The sequence below is a fragment of the Dreissena polymorpha genome, chromosome 1, assembly GCF_020536995.1.
Source record: "Dreissena polymorpha isolate Duluth1 chromosome 1, UMN_Dpol_1.0, whole genome shotgun sequence".
Classification (NCBI taxonomy): Eukaryota; Metazoa; Mollusca; class Bivalvia; order Myida; family Dreissenidae; genus Dreissena; species Dreissena polymorpha.
Window position 1 is genome coordinate 105,486,021 of NC_068355.1, and position 14,090 is coordinate 105,500,110.

The 14,090-nt window shown below is 35.7% G+C and overlaps 1 protein-coding gene across 1 annotated transcript in view; it reads left to right on the forward strand.

Moving 5' to 3' along the window:
- The window catches only part of LOC127843153 (matrix metalloproteinase-2-like), a 32,145-nt gene extending 20,754 nt beyond the window's left edge, over positions 1-11,391 (forward strand). The window contains exons 5-10 of the mRNA XM_052373045.1: positions 3,398-3,556; positions 4,603-4,826; positions 4,996-5,128; positions 5,871-6,016; positions 6,262-6,388; positions 8,409-11,391. Of these exons, the coding sequence (XP_052229005.1) occupies positions 3,398-3,556; positions 4,603-4,826; positions 4,996-5,128; positions 5,871-6,016; positions 6,262-6,388; positions 8,409-8,689 (1,070 nt within the window). The 3' untranslated portion in view covers positions 8,690-11,391. The remainder of the gene's footprint in view (positions 1-3,397; positions 3,557-4,602; positions 4,827-4,995; positions 5,129-5,870; positions 6,017-6,261; positions 6,389-8,408) is intronic.
- Positions 11,392-14,090: the final 2,699 nt, after the last annotated feature.

Genomic DNA, 14,090 nt, shown 5'->3' on the forward strand with positions numbered 1-14,090 from the left:
TACATGTTCACACAGTGGCAGTTATCTTTTATATCCGGACCGCAATATATATCACCCTATGTCCGGCGTCCGGCGATGAGTGTCGTCAGCCGTCATGACACATTTTTATGCACCGATGGAGTTTTGCATTCCGCCCTTTAATACGCCCGTACATCGCACGTCCTAAGGCCCATGTCTTGAACTATTTTTATGTCCCCCACCACTATAGTGGGGGACATATTGTTTTTGCCCTGTCTGTTGGTTGGTTGGTCTGTTGGTTTGCGCCAACTTTAACATTTGCAATAACTTTTGCAATATTGAAGATAGCAACTTGATATTTGGCATGCATATGTATCTCATGGAGCTGCACATTTTGAGTGGTGAAAGGACAAGGTCAAGGTCATCCTTCAAGGTCAAAGGTCAAATATATAGCTTCAAAGCGGCGCAAAAGGGGACATAGTGTTTCTGAAAACACATATCTTGTTAACGAATGTTTTGATCGCGCTGAAACGTTTACCGTTAAATAACCTTAATTTGTAGATGATCGTCAATAGAATATGTGGATCTAAAATTAAGTGTTTGCAACTTTTCTTTAAATTATGATTGGATCTCGCTCGAACTTTCACTATACAATAATATTTTTGTTAGAAGGACAGTTAACTTGTTAAGGGAATTTTTGCTGAGACTAGTTTTGGCAGAATTATGGCCCTTTTCCTTCTTTTGTCGTAAATGATAGTATAGTCCCAAAAGTGTCTGTTGAAAGTCATAATTAACTAAGATTGAATATCGTTTAAACTTTCAAATGACCTTAGTGACTTCGGTCCGTTTTTACTGAATTATGACCCTTTGTCTTTTGCTACTGTAGAATATAATGTGGATTTGTCAGTGTCCAAACATGTGCTTCGACACCTATCTAGTTCATCCCATCTTTATGGAATTTGGTCAGAATGTTGTTCTTAAAAATATCTTAGCCTCTCTTCGAGTATGCTTCACGTGCGTCCAGAATTAGGCCACAATGTACTCTCTTAAAGAAACCTTGCTGCCACTCTAGAAGCCACATATACAACTAAATCTTGTAAAAAATTCATCAGAATTTTTTCATATAATCTGGTCGAGTTTGTAACAATCTGGTGCGTAAAACAACACTAGGTCACCAGGTCGAATATGAGAAAAACCTTGGTACCACTCCATGGGCCACAGTTACATTGCAATCTGCATGCAACTGGGTAAGCTTGTTTATTTTGAAAACATCTAGGCAACGTTCGAATATGGGTCAAGTGCGTTAAAAAGGGTCACCCTTTATCTTAAATCTTAAAAAAATATTTTCACGCTAAAAATCCACATGTTTGACTTAAGCTTGAAAACGATTTAACAGAAGTGCAATATAATAATACTACATTCGCGTGGTTTGATATTTATTTTTAAAACGGTTTAAAATATAGCAGTGCTAAAAGAAATATAATAATCAAAATTAATATGATCTTTAACTTTTAAACGATAGTATGCGACAAATCGGCAGTATTCCTTCCTCTGGAAACACGCTGTTACAGATTGGGTATCAGAACAGAAACAAACTTTGGAGTAAGGTCACTCTGCTTCAAAGTGAAATTTCGCTGCCAACGTTTAGTGTTGTTTAACCCAGTGGCATTATGTGTGTTATCAATTAGCCATGAAATGAACAGATGGTGTACATTTTATGATTCTGCAAGACCGTACAATGGCGTAAGAGTTGAAATGAAGTAAATTGTTATTGATGATTGGTGGTGGCGGTGCGGTGGTGATGGTGATTATTGTGATAATTGTGATGATGATTACATGTGTGTTCGCGCTGATGAATATGTTCTTAATGATGATGATGATAATTATGTCGACTTCGATGACTTTATGTGCGTATATCGTATATTCATGAAGAATTTTATTAAACATAATTATGACGATCGAACTGTGTATTAAGCCGAATAATATTGGTTAAACTTCTTACCAAAATACTTCACATAAGCTACGCCACGACTCGCTCCGTTGGGACGTTACTCGTCTGGTATAGATAATCCACCCCAAAATGCCACGTTAATTCTTGCAAGGCCACCAGTGCGCCGCGGATCTGATTGGATGATTAGCGCACGAGATAATCTCCAACTCCGCGCGCGTGCTGATTTGGCACGAGAATGTCGGGTCTCATTTAGATATCACCCGGCTTAATTATTTCCTCGTTAAAACCACATTTCACGTTCTGAGAGGGCCATGGTCGATCACAGTGCTATTAGGGAAGAATATGACCATATTTACACGTACCTTAAGGACTAATTTGTGAGGTAAAATAAGACATTGACAAACATAAATTAAGTGAATGTATTTCTAAGAAAACATTGAACCAATGAAACTAATACACACACACACACCTGCGCACGCACGCGCACGCACACGCACAAAAATTACCCGCACACACGTAAACAAACACAGAGCATTTGTTCTTTTGATATCACGAATGAGTTCGAAAATGGTTCATGTCCGTTGAGACTGATGTCCGTTAACGTGGCGATACATTTTTTATTCTGACTTTGTAATGCTATATTTGCCGGGGATGTACTAAACAATATGAAAATACATATGTGTATAGTACGACAGTAATGCTGATGTTTGAAAAAAAGTATTTATGTTTGGTTCGATTCTTAAATGCTCACCAGTGAAAACCCGTTATCCCTACTTAAAAGACAAGAGCAATTCCTAAAGTAGATAAACTCGCCAGTACATAAACACGCCATTACATAAGCTCGCCAGTACTTAAACACTTAAGTACATAAACACGCTAGTACATAAACACGCCAGTACATAAACACGCCAGGATCATATATATATATATATATATATATATATATATTCACACATATGGCCAGTTACGGGGTCTCTGATTTAGAAATAGGTTATGGGGTTCCCACTTTAAATACATGTATCTCCATACCCTTTTTTATCCGATATAAACACGAATTAAGGTATATAGGGGTACCTACTATTATTATTGTATATAAATACGTCATTTATTTAACGTCTTATACAAGGAAATATATAGCGAACTTATTTGCGAGGTATATACAATTTCAATTTCAGACCTGATTGTGGTTTTCGATTTAAGACCTTATTGTGAGATTTGATTGCATTACCTCCCCTACACCCCCCTCATAGTAATTAAAGGAGCCTAGATTGCGGGGTTGTATATAGACCCCGTTTTTTATATTGACCTCGTAAGTACAGTCTGAAAACTACAGAGACCGCGTAACTGGCACTATGTATTGGTATATATAAATATATATATATATATATATATATATATATATATATATATTTATTTATATATATATATATATATATATATATATATATATATATATATATATATATATATATATATATATATGCGCAGGTGTGGACCTGTTTATGGTGGCGGCGCACGAGTTTGGACACGCACTGGGGCTGGCGCACAGCAGCAACACGGAGGCGCTCATGTACCCCTGGTACCAGGGATACACGGATAACTTCAAGTTGCCCTTCGACGACGTGCAAGGCATACAGACGCTTTACGGTGAGCCATACTTTTTCAGTGACTTTCACCATGTTTACTGTGACGTGTTCCATAATGTTTTAGAACGTCCGAAGCAGAAATTTAAAAATTGCCATAAATTCGTTGGTGACTTTAAAAAAAGTTCTATGGGATTCTTCATCATATTTTATCATCGCACTATTTAGTTGTGAGGTGGGATACTGGATTAAGGAATTGCCTCTTTCAATTCGAACGTCCGTCGTAGTCCTGTGTTAATGTGTATATAAATATTTTCCCCGCGGAATATATAAAACTGTAAGAGGTATTAACTTCATCTTTGGATACATCTCATTCGGTTTAAGTGCATTGCACAAAAGCCATTACTCTTGCTTCGATATTGTCCTTTGTACAGATTTTCTTACCGGGTATTTCTCAAAAACTACGTTTAATCTTAAAACTTCATGGAAGATAGATTTCAGTGAAGGATAGTGCGTTACTAAGCATGCATAACTTTACTTTTCAAGTTATAGTCCTTCGTTTATTCTTATATGCAAATAATTCCTCCTTATATACTTTAGAGTTATTGCCCCCAGTTAATTATATTGAAGTTTTTTTCTAGGGCATATACTGATAAATATAAAATATATCAAATTGACACCCTTATGTTTGAAGATATTATTGAGATGATGTGCATGGCACAGTTTTTCCTTTCATATTTTTAGACTTATTGTCCAATTGTTTATTTTACGATTTCAATTTCTTCATGGGCATATGTACAAAACTACAAGATACCTTAACTAGAATTATTGTTGTTAGATATACTTGCATGAAAGAAGTGGATTGCACAAAAGTCGATAATTTTGCTCCCATACTGTCAAAGTTATTGCTCGTTTGTAATTAAAATGCTTCGATACGAACTAGCTATGTCCTCTAACAAAGCGGCATCCGGGGTATTTCAGGCATGACGGTGGCACATCTAGTACAATATGTCGTTCCCCTGATTGTGTACACCATTAGTGTAAAAATTAAGAGAGGTTGAAATAAAGAGGGTGTTTGACGTTTTTATTATGTAATTAAAAATATTCTAGGCTCGAAATCCGGGACTCTTCCACCCACACCCATACCACGCCCAACACGTCCCGACGGCGGCAATAATGGTGGCGGGGGCGGTAGTGGCGGTGGCGGTGGTGGAGGCCGACCTGACGTTCCACCTGTAACGCCGAGACCACCAGTAGAGAACGATAGTCCTTGTGCAGGAAATATAGACGCCATTACAGTGATTAGGAAGGAGATCTTCATATTTAAAGGCTCGGTATGTTAAGATGTCGTTAATTTCGTAAGTTTATTTAATTATAAACAGATCAGTGATAGGAAACGCAAATATTAAATAAGCACATACCGGTACTTCTTTGAAATCGCTTTACAAACTACTCTCTAAAAGTACCAGCAACTGTACATTGACATTGTTTCTATCTCTGTAGAAATTCTGGAGACGTGGACCCAGCGGCATCGGTTTAACGCCAACAGAGATCAGCAAATTCTGGTTCAAACTGCCTGAGGATGGCGTCGACGCCCTGTACGAACGAGCGGACGGCAAAATTGTTTTCTTTAAAGGTAATCACTTCGAGGTACTTTAATGAATCAACTGTTGAGCGTGAATGGTAAATGACTTACAAGAAGTCATCAGCAGAGAATTTCTAGGAAATTCATTTAGATTTGCCGATTATTGTTTTGTGTGTTAAATAAATATTTGTGCACGATTGTCAATGCGTGTTTACTGTCATGAAACTACGGTCGAAGTTGATATACTTCCCATCTAATTGATTCGTGTGTTCGACCCATACTCTGTTGGAGTTAAACTAAGTTGTTTACTATCAAGCACTTAGCACGTGTTCTAACCTAGTGACCTCAACACTTTCACAAGACAACTAGTAAACAAAACAAGTTAAAATTAACAAATCACAGAAAGTTACCTTGTGACATTGCAATTAGAAGGCAACTGGTACCTTTTTAATGGGGCGAAATGAGCACCAACGTGCAAAAACGGGTTATGTGCCATATGCGACCAGCGTTGCTCTTAATAAGGCTGTGCGTTCTTGCATTTTTTCAGGAGCCACAGTTAGTACATTCGCAACAATCTAATCAGTATCTCCGTTCAACCAGAAAATGTAAATTTAAAATCAACAATGTTATACGTTATTCGACAAGCGTTTCTCCAGACAAGTCTGCAAATGTGCAGTCTGGTGAAGAGCAACCCTATCCGCTACAAAGCAAAATCAATCTTTTCTGGTCTCATACCAAAACATACAGCAGGCAATCCAACATTTTGCCATAAGTTGCGTGGTTGTCTCCGCAGTTGACCGCTTCTGGATGTACAACAGCAACCACATGGTTTCCAACTTCCCTGTGGAGGGCCGCCGCCTCACGGAACTGGGGATAGGGAGCAACGTGAAGAAGATAGACGCCGCCTTCATCTGGTCCTATAACAAGAGGACCTACCTGGTAGGCACGCTTCCCTGTTCCAATGTAATGTTTGTAGTAGCTGACCTGATGAGTGTGCTATGATATAGTGAGGTCATTGCTTGTCGTTTACAGTTGTCGGAGCTTTCCATAAAATATGTCTTTCTAAATAATTAAATATAAATAAATAATTAATAATATGTGTAACTCATGCACGTAGCATTTGTTGTTCTCCTGTTACGTGATGTTGTACTTCCGATCACGTGTCCCGTTGTTGTTTTTATCAGGTGAGCGGAGACATGTACTGGAAGCTGAACGCCAATCAAGACTATATCGAGTACGACTACCCACGTGACATGAGCATCTGGCGCAATGTGCCCGTGCCGCTCGACAGTGCCTTCCAAAACTGGGACGGTAAGAGTGTGCATAGGCGGGGAAGGTGTAGGGGACCATACCGAACTCTCGCAACTGGCCCTATCACTACGGACGTTATTATCAATCCTGCAGACGTCTTAAGCATCTTATGGATAGGTTACCATTATACAGAAAGTAAATCAAAGTTCACGTGTAGCGGCCGATTCTTGATGGTCAGTATCATAATGTCAGACTGATGTTAATAAAACCAGCTACCAGCGCAATTCAGGTTTCATTGTAAATAAGCAACACAGTTATTTCATGTATCGCTACGTTACTTGCACCACTTAGAAGCCTATTTTGACTGTTTTATGGCCAAGATCTAACTCTGGAGTATGTTTTGTTTTACTTTACGTATTATTCTAACCGCCCTTTTACAATCTGTTTGGGCCGCGCTAGGACGTATGAAGGTCTATCTGATGATCTGAGATATTTTTAACATTTAACAAACACTTGATAGTAAAGCGGCAGATCCTACCACAATACTTGAATCTAGTAACATCTTAACCAAACGGCAAAACGCTGAAAGGCGGATTTCCGCTTATGAGGACTTTAACCCACAGTAAAACAAGGAAAGAATTCTCCTCGTGCGAATCTAAACTAAAATTCAGCGTCATGTACATTTACATGCAACTGAAACACTGATTGTTGCTGAAAATCATATTACTAGTATGAAATGACATGTTCATATTCATCTGTCTCGGGTGTCCAGTCCTCCGTTTTGTTGTTTAAGGGAAGTAACTCTTAAACAACAATACAGGAGAGGGAAAATATAGCAATCGCAACGTCCTTCCTTACTTTTGATTGTCCTGTACGTAGCATAACTTAAAGTATCCATTGCATGAGTACGTTACATTCCGACCTAAATCCGTCGGTGTTTATGCAACTTAGACGAACATTTAGCGACAGTTGGTAACACCGATAAAAAAAGAAGATAATTGCTTTTCACTTTTTAGCTTTTGTGATATCCTTTTGTCCGTCGGGCGTCGTGCGGCGTCAATATTTGCCTTGTTAACACTCTAAAGGCCACATTTATTGTCCAATCTTAATGAAATTTGGTCAAATGTTGGGTGTCAATGATATCTTGGATGAGTTCGAAAATGGTTACTTTGCTTGAGAAACATGGGTGCCAAGGGGCGGGGCATTTTTTCTTTTATGGCTATATATGGCTAAAGTAAAATCTTGTTAACACTATAGAGGCCACATTTATCGTCCGATCTTCATGAAACTCGGTCAGAAGATTCATCCTAATAATATCTTGGACGTTCGAAAATGATGCCGGTTGGTTGAAAAACATGGCCGCCACGGGGGCGGGGCATTTTTCCTTATATGGCTATAGTAAAACCTTGTTAACACTCTAGAGGTCACATTTATTTTTCGATCATCATGAAACGTGGTCAGAATATTTGTCCCAATGATATCTTGGATGAGTTCAAAAATGGTTTTGGTTGCTTTAAAAACATGGCCACCAGGGACGGGGCATTTTTCCTTATAAAGCTATATATTGCTTAAGTTAAACCTTGTTAACACTCTAGAGGCCACAATTATTGTCAAATCTTCATGAAATTTGGTAAGAAGATTGGTCTCAGTGATATCTTGGATGAGTTCGAAAATGGTTATGTTTGCTTGAAAAACATGGCTGCCAAGGGGTGGGGCATTTTCCTTATATTGCTATAGTAAAATCTTGTTAACACTCTAGAGGCTACATTTACTGTCCGATCTTCATGAAACTTGGTCATCCCGATAATATCTTGGACGAGTTCAAAAATGATGCCGGTTGGTTGAAAAACATGGCTGTCAGGGAGCGGGGCATTTTTCCTTATATGGCTTTAGTAAAACCTTGTTAACACTCTAGAGGCCACATTTATTTTCCAATCTTCATGAAACTTGGTCAGAAGATTTGTCCCAATAATATCTTGTTATCTCAGATGAGCGACTTTGGGCCTTTCAGGCCCTCTTATTAAATAATTACATAAATGTTTATTAATGCTCATACTGATCAGCATACTTTGTTTCTTAGGGAACACTTACTTCCTGAAAGGGGACCAATACTGGGAGTTCTACGATACGAAGATGCGCACTCGACACAAGGAAGGCCGCTCTATAGGCGAGTTGCTCGGATGCAGAAACGGTGAGATGAAGGGAGACCTCGCCATAGTGCCGGCGGAAGAGGGTCCGATGGACGATGAACCAACCAACGCCATTCAAGATAATCATCACTTGTCGTCGTCGTCTGCCTTTGTTAACTCGTATCTGACTTTAGTCAATATCGCAGTACTTCTACTGTCAGTTTTATTATAGATGTTGTTATTAAGGCACACCTTATTGTAATTATTTTAAATTTTACCATTTCAACTGCCTTTTTCAAATCTTGCCTTCTGTTCTGCTGTGTTATGCCGACTGTTATGATTGTTCGACTTCGATGTCAACGCATACATCCCAGGCTAACCGATTTGAGTTCTAGTTCTAAATATCAGAAGTTAAAAGGTAAAATCTAGATATTGCTTCGGTTTGTATCTGTTCTTTGTAAATTGTTGCTCAAGCACACTAAATATTTTCATAAAAAATATATTATCTGTTATCGGCGTACATATACTTAGAAACACGACACAGCAGTATGGATCGTTTGTTAAACAAAGACATGTAAGATCGCGATTATTGACAACTCCGACCAGCCATTTTTTTCTTATTAAATGCTATTGTGACATATATCTCACGTTACAAGTTATGCTTCAAGCACTGTCTCAGAGACTGAGTGTTGTTATGAACCTTTTTTGAGTTTGTGTACGTATGTGTGCAGTGAACGATGGTGTCACTCGTTAATAATACGAAGCGTGTGTTTTGCGATGAAGTTTTACAATATTAGGATAGTTGCAAACTCTGATATGAAATTACTATGCATGCTGGTGGTTAATGAAACGTAATACATGTATACCGACATCGTAACACGTGTGAATGTGAGTACTTGTGTAATAACAATATCTGAAAGCGTTCTTCTATTTATTATTTCCTGTAACGTGAACAACTTTGTTATGGTATCATTTAAAGAAATATTAGTGGATAGATTGTTTTATTTAAGGTAAAATGTACATGTATGTGGAAAAACTACATTACTTGGTTACCAGTAAGTGATTGATTGTTCATAAAACGAAAGTAACGGAGTTACAGATACATTCATTTGACATTTACGTACATAGTCTTTCACCTAAGCCATATATATCATCTTGTTGCAGTTATGAACTAACGAGCTGATGAGAAATATCATCCTATACTCAAAGAGTACATCTGATCTGTTCTGTGCATTTGCAACACCATACACGAGAAGTTAATAAGCCGTAATATGGGAATTTATAGTGCAAAAAGGGAACAATAGCCCAGATACACCGGTTGACATGGAAACAATTTAATTCTTAATCTCATGATAGAAAGCACAGACTGGTTATTACATCTCTAGGTATCTGGAAAGTAATTGCATGCACCATTTGATGATGATGCCCCCTCCGGTGGTTAGTATCTATTAGTGGACACCAGGTGTTGAACGTGTTTAATAGGTCTAAAATGGTCGCTACATTATGAATAGCTTACATTTTCGGAAACACACACAATTGTAGAATTAATATTGTACGTGTCATTGAATGGATGGGTCATTTCAGCTTGTCCTTTCATTTATTGAGTTAAATGTTTAATGAGCCGGCACTGGATTTCAATACTCATTGAAAAATATAGAGGTTAAAATCTCTTACGCCTATAGTTTTTCCTTAAACTATCTTGGTTGAGAATTCTTTGACAATAACAATATAATTTAAGTTGGTGCTTCATTAAAAACAGGACGCATACTTGTATTTTATCATAGTATAAGAAATCGAACATGGCTAACTTCAACAACAGAACTCAAATCCATTGGAAGTAGCGATTACATAAATAATCATACAAATGCGCTTAGAGCTGCTTTTTCATGCTTCATTTACTGTAAATTTGATGTGTAATAATAGAAAGTGGAAATTTTATCCAGTATTTGACATAACCAAACATGTGCAATACTTATAGATACTTTTCTGAAATCCAAATATGTGAGATCTATATTTCATTGTTGTTTTTAATGAGCATATTTTTTTTTCTATGCACACCCTTCTTATTTATTCTGTTACATTTGATACTTCCTTTTTGTGTATATTAAGATTAAGTATGTACATAGAGTGTTAATGCGCATATATTGTTCGGCCTGTATTTTTTTTTCATTTAAAAACTGTGCTTTAGATAGATAGATAATCGTTATGCTGATTTTAACATTTTTAAATTAAATAGTTCTTAGTTGTTGGTTATGTTTGGCCTTTTTGGGATAGCCTCGTCTGTGTGCTGGTTTAAGATAAATCTCAATTTATACCATGTTTTATATGGTGTCGAATGGACATATTAAAATCCAAAACACTAAATAAGCAAAAATAATAAGTTGCACAAGAAAGATAACTTGCGTTACTTGATAACAATAACAAATATTTGTGTTTTTATGTTAAGTTAATAAATTAATCAAGTGATTGATGTATTTCGCGTAAAGTAGATGCACGTGTAGACATTCTTGTTTATTATTGTCACCACGTATTGAATGGTCCGAAATAGTGTTAAGGAAAAATCCAACCCATTTGTCTTTGTACATGTATATTTATTTGTTTCAGTTTTGTTGTCTATCAGTTTTGGCATTTTTACTGTTTTGTTATTGTAGTTTTTGTATTTAAAATCCCTTATACAACCAGATCGAAAGATTTTTAATACTGATTTTGAAAACAAGATGTCTGCATAATACTCGATTTAAATAATGACATTAAAGAATGAATCTGTGTCTTTTAAACTACAAGTATGTTAGTATATCAAACAATGAAATTACTCATAAATGTATCTCTGTAGAAACAGCACTATTGATATATTTGTATGCATGTATTGACCATTATTTCAAATATGTTAAGCTCAGACTGCCCAGATTGATCTCCCCTGCATTGTTGTCACAGAATATAGACGAGTTAATTGTTATTGTTTACATTCGGGATTTTTCGCGCATGCGCACTGACTGGTTGGCAAAAACACTGGTTACAGTAACGTAAAACATGTATAAAGGGCTTTTGTTTAGTCAATTAAACGATAAAAAATCCGAAATAAACATTACAACTCTTATACAATAGTGCAAATATATCATATTTAGTACCAATAAATAAATGTATCATCATATGTATAATTTCCTCTTTATAAAAATACAAATTAGTTATTAGCATCAGAGTAAACGTGGTCGGAAGACTAAATACTGACAATACCACACAACAAAACAATAAATTAGCCGTATTCTTTTTTATAGTAAGACTTTAAAAAATGATATTTAAAAACTTATAAAACATATATTAATTTGATTATAACTATAAACGGTGTGGATATTGTTATTGCTCATCAGCGATCGAAAGTGTATTATAAGAGGCGCATTTGATCAATTATAAAACAAAGCCATTAAAAACGGAATACATTACAATCGTTAAATGTTGTGGTAATTTTCTTTTCCATAGAATGAATTTTCGTTTCGTTTCCATTGAATTACAATATTAATAAATTTTAATATACAAATGAAAATAAAACCTGCATCTTGTGCAAACTGAACTGTCTTTGCATGTATATTGAAATCTCTTAACAAGTAATAAGGAGTGATACATTTAACAATCTAGCATTTTATGATAAATATATATATTAATTTAATTTATTTTACACAAATATTGTTTATCCATTGTGATTGCTTGGTTTCATGATGGTGTTACGTGCAATGCAAGAACGTACAATCTTTACACTAAATTGACGAGTTTACATTTGCCGGTACCCGCGGTAAATACATCAATTGTGTAGCAGTAATATTGAACAATATTTTAAATTTAAAGTTATAAAGCACTGTATTATTATGATTAAACTGGCTTACATATAAATACGCATGTTCTTGTTAATCCGTTTCAGACAAATATCTTCTTTTTTTAATATGTTAAATTATTTACTAAAGCAAATGTTACGTATTTTGGCTTTAATATTTGGCTTGCTCAATATGACTGCTCAATATGCCAAGAGATGGCATGGAGGTATCATAAAGTCTGCCACATGTGGTCTATGCAGGGACCCAATTAAAGTATTGGTCACTATGTTTATGACACCGGCATGTTTTCTGTGTAATTGTCTGGGCAGTCTCCGATCATAACGAGATAATAGTTTCAAAATTGGTGTGCACAATTAAATAAAACAATGAGATTTATTAATTTATTTGTTGTGTAACAAGGTAAGTCTGTACAGATATATTAAGATTAAAATCAGTTACTATATGTTGCGCACAAAAAGCGATCTATTTGATGTTTGTTTTCATCCTTATTTGTGTTTTTTCATTAAATTTAATTTATTCTAAAAGAATTTCCATTTTTGAAATTTTGTATCTAAAATGGACGTGAAGATGCGTTTAGTAGAGATTTTTGTGGTAACCACATAACGAGCTCGTAGATAGTGTACGTTCCACTCCATAGCTCGTTTTTAGTAAACACAAATAATAACAACAATATAATCGTTCCAAAAATGAATTTCCACGCATGCTTATGTTTTATTCAGACATAAATAGTAAAATTATATTTGATACAGTTCATGAGTATCAATAAAAACGATGATAATGTCAACCTTTTCTATATGCGCTTATAAGAATTCCACCTCTTTTTGCCAACCAGTGGGCGGAGTCTAAACTTTGCAGGTGCGTGTGACGTCACGCGTTAACTCGTCTATATTCATAATGACATATGTCACGTGTTTCGAGTATGTAATATAAACATTTTGGGTAACTATGATATTTGTAACGGGCAACTTGCTAAATAATATTACAACGATTATAACAGTAAAAAACCCATCATTTGATAAGTTCATGTGATGTATAGGCATGGCAATGTACCTTTTTCACATCATGTGGTATTAATATGACGAAGAATGGTGATTTGAATACATGTAGGAATGCTTACGTATTTCTTCATCTATTTTTTGATCATCCGCGTTCTTAGACAACACAAATAAAAAGTTTAAATTGCCTTCCCTGTTTGCCTCTTACGCTTAGTAGCTTCATGAAACTTAAAAAAAAATGTACCAAACATGTTTTAGCATCTATGAAGCTTTAAGTTACCTCAGTCATAAAACATATAAATATGCAAATTTAAATAGTGGGGAAAAGAAGAAAATAGTCTAAAAATGATTCTTTGAAAGTCATGGTGAAAATGGTTACCAATGAAAGCCACTAGAAAAAAACTGAAGCGGTGGTTTTAATTAAGTACACGAAAATAGTCTGTTACAAGGCATGTGAGATCATAGTGGTTAGTTTGATATGAGATTAATGAGATTATATGTTCACGAATATGCTCATTATGATTTATTTGCCATGTATATTCTCCTTTATTTTCGTACTCATATTTTACATAAGTATGTTCAAATCCGTACAGAATAAAAAAATTAAAAAAATCCTACGTTTGTTGCCAATATAGATTTATTCTAAAACCGTGTTTGTCCAAAACCGTCACTATTTCTGATATAGTTGCGGAATATTTGCATTGTATAATGTTTTATGCAAACCATACATATAAGTTTGAATTCATTCTAATAAAGCTTTAAAGGGATCTTTTCACGCTTTGGTAAATTGACAAAATTAAAAAAAGTTGTT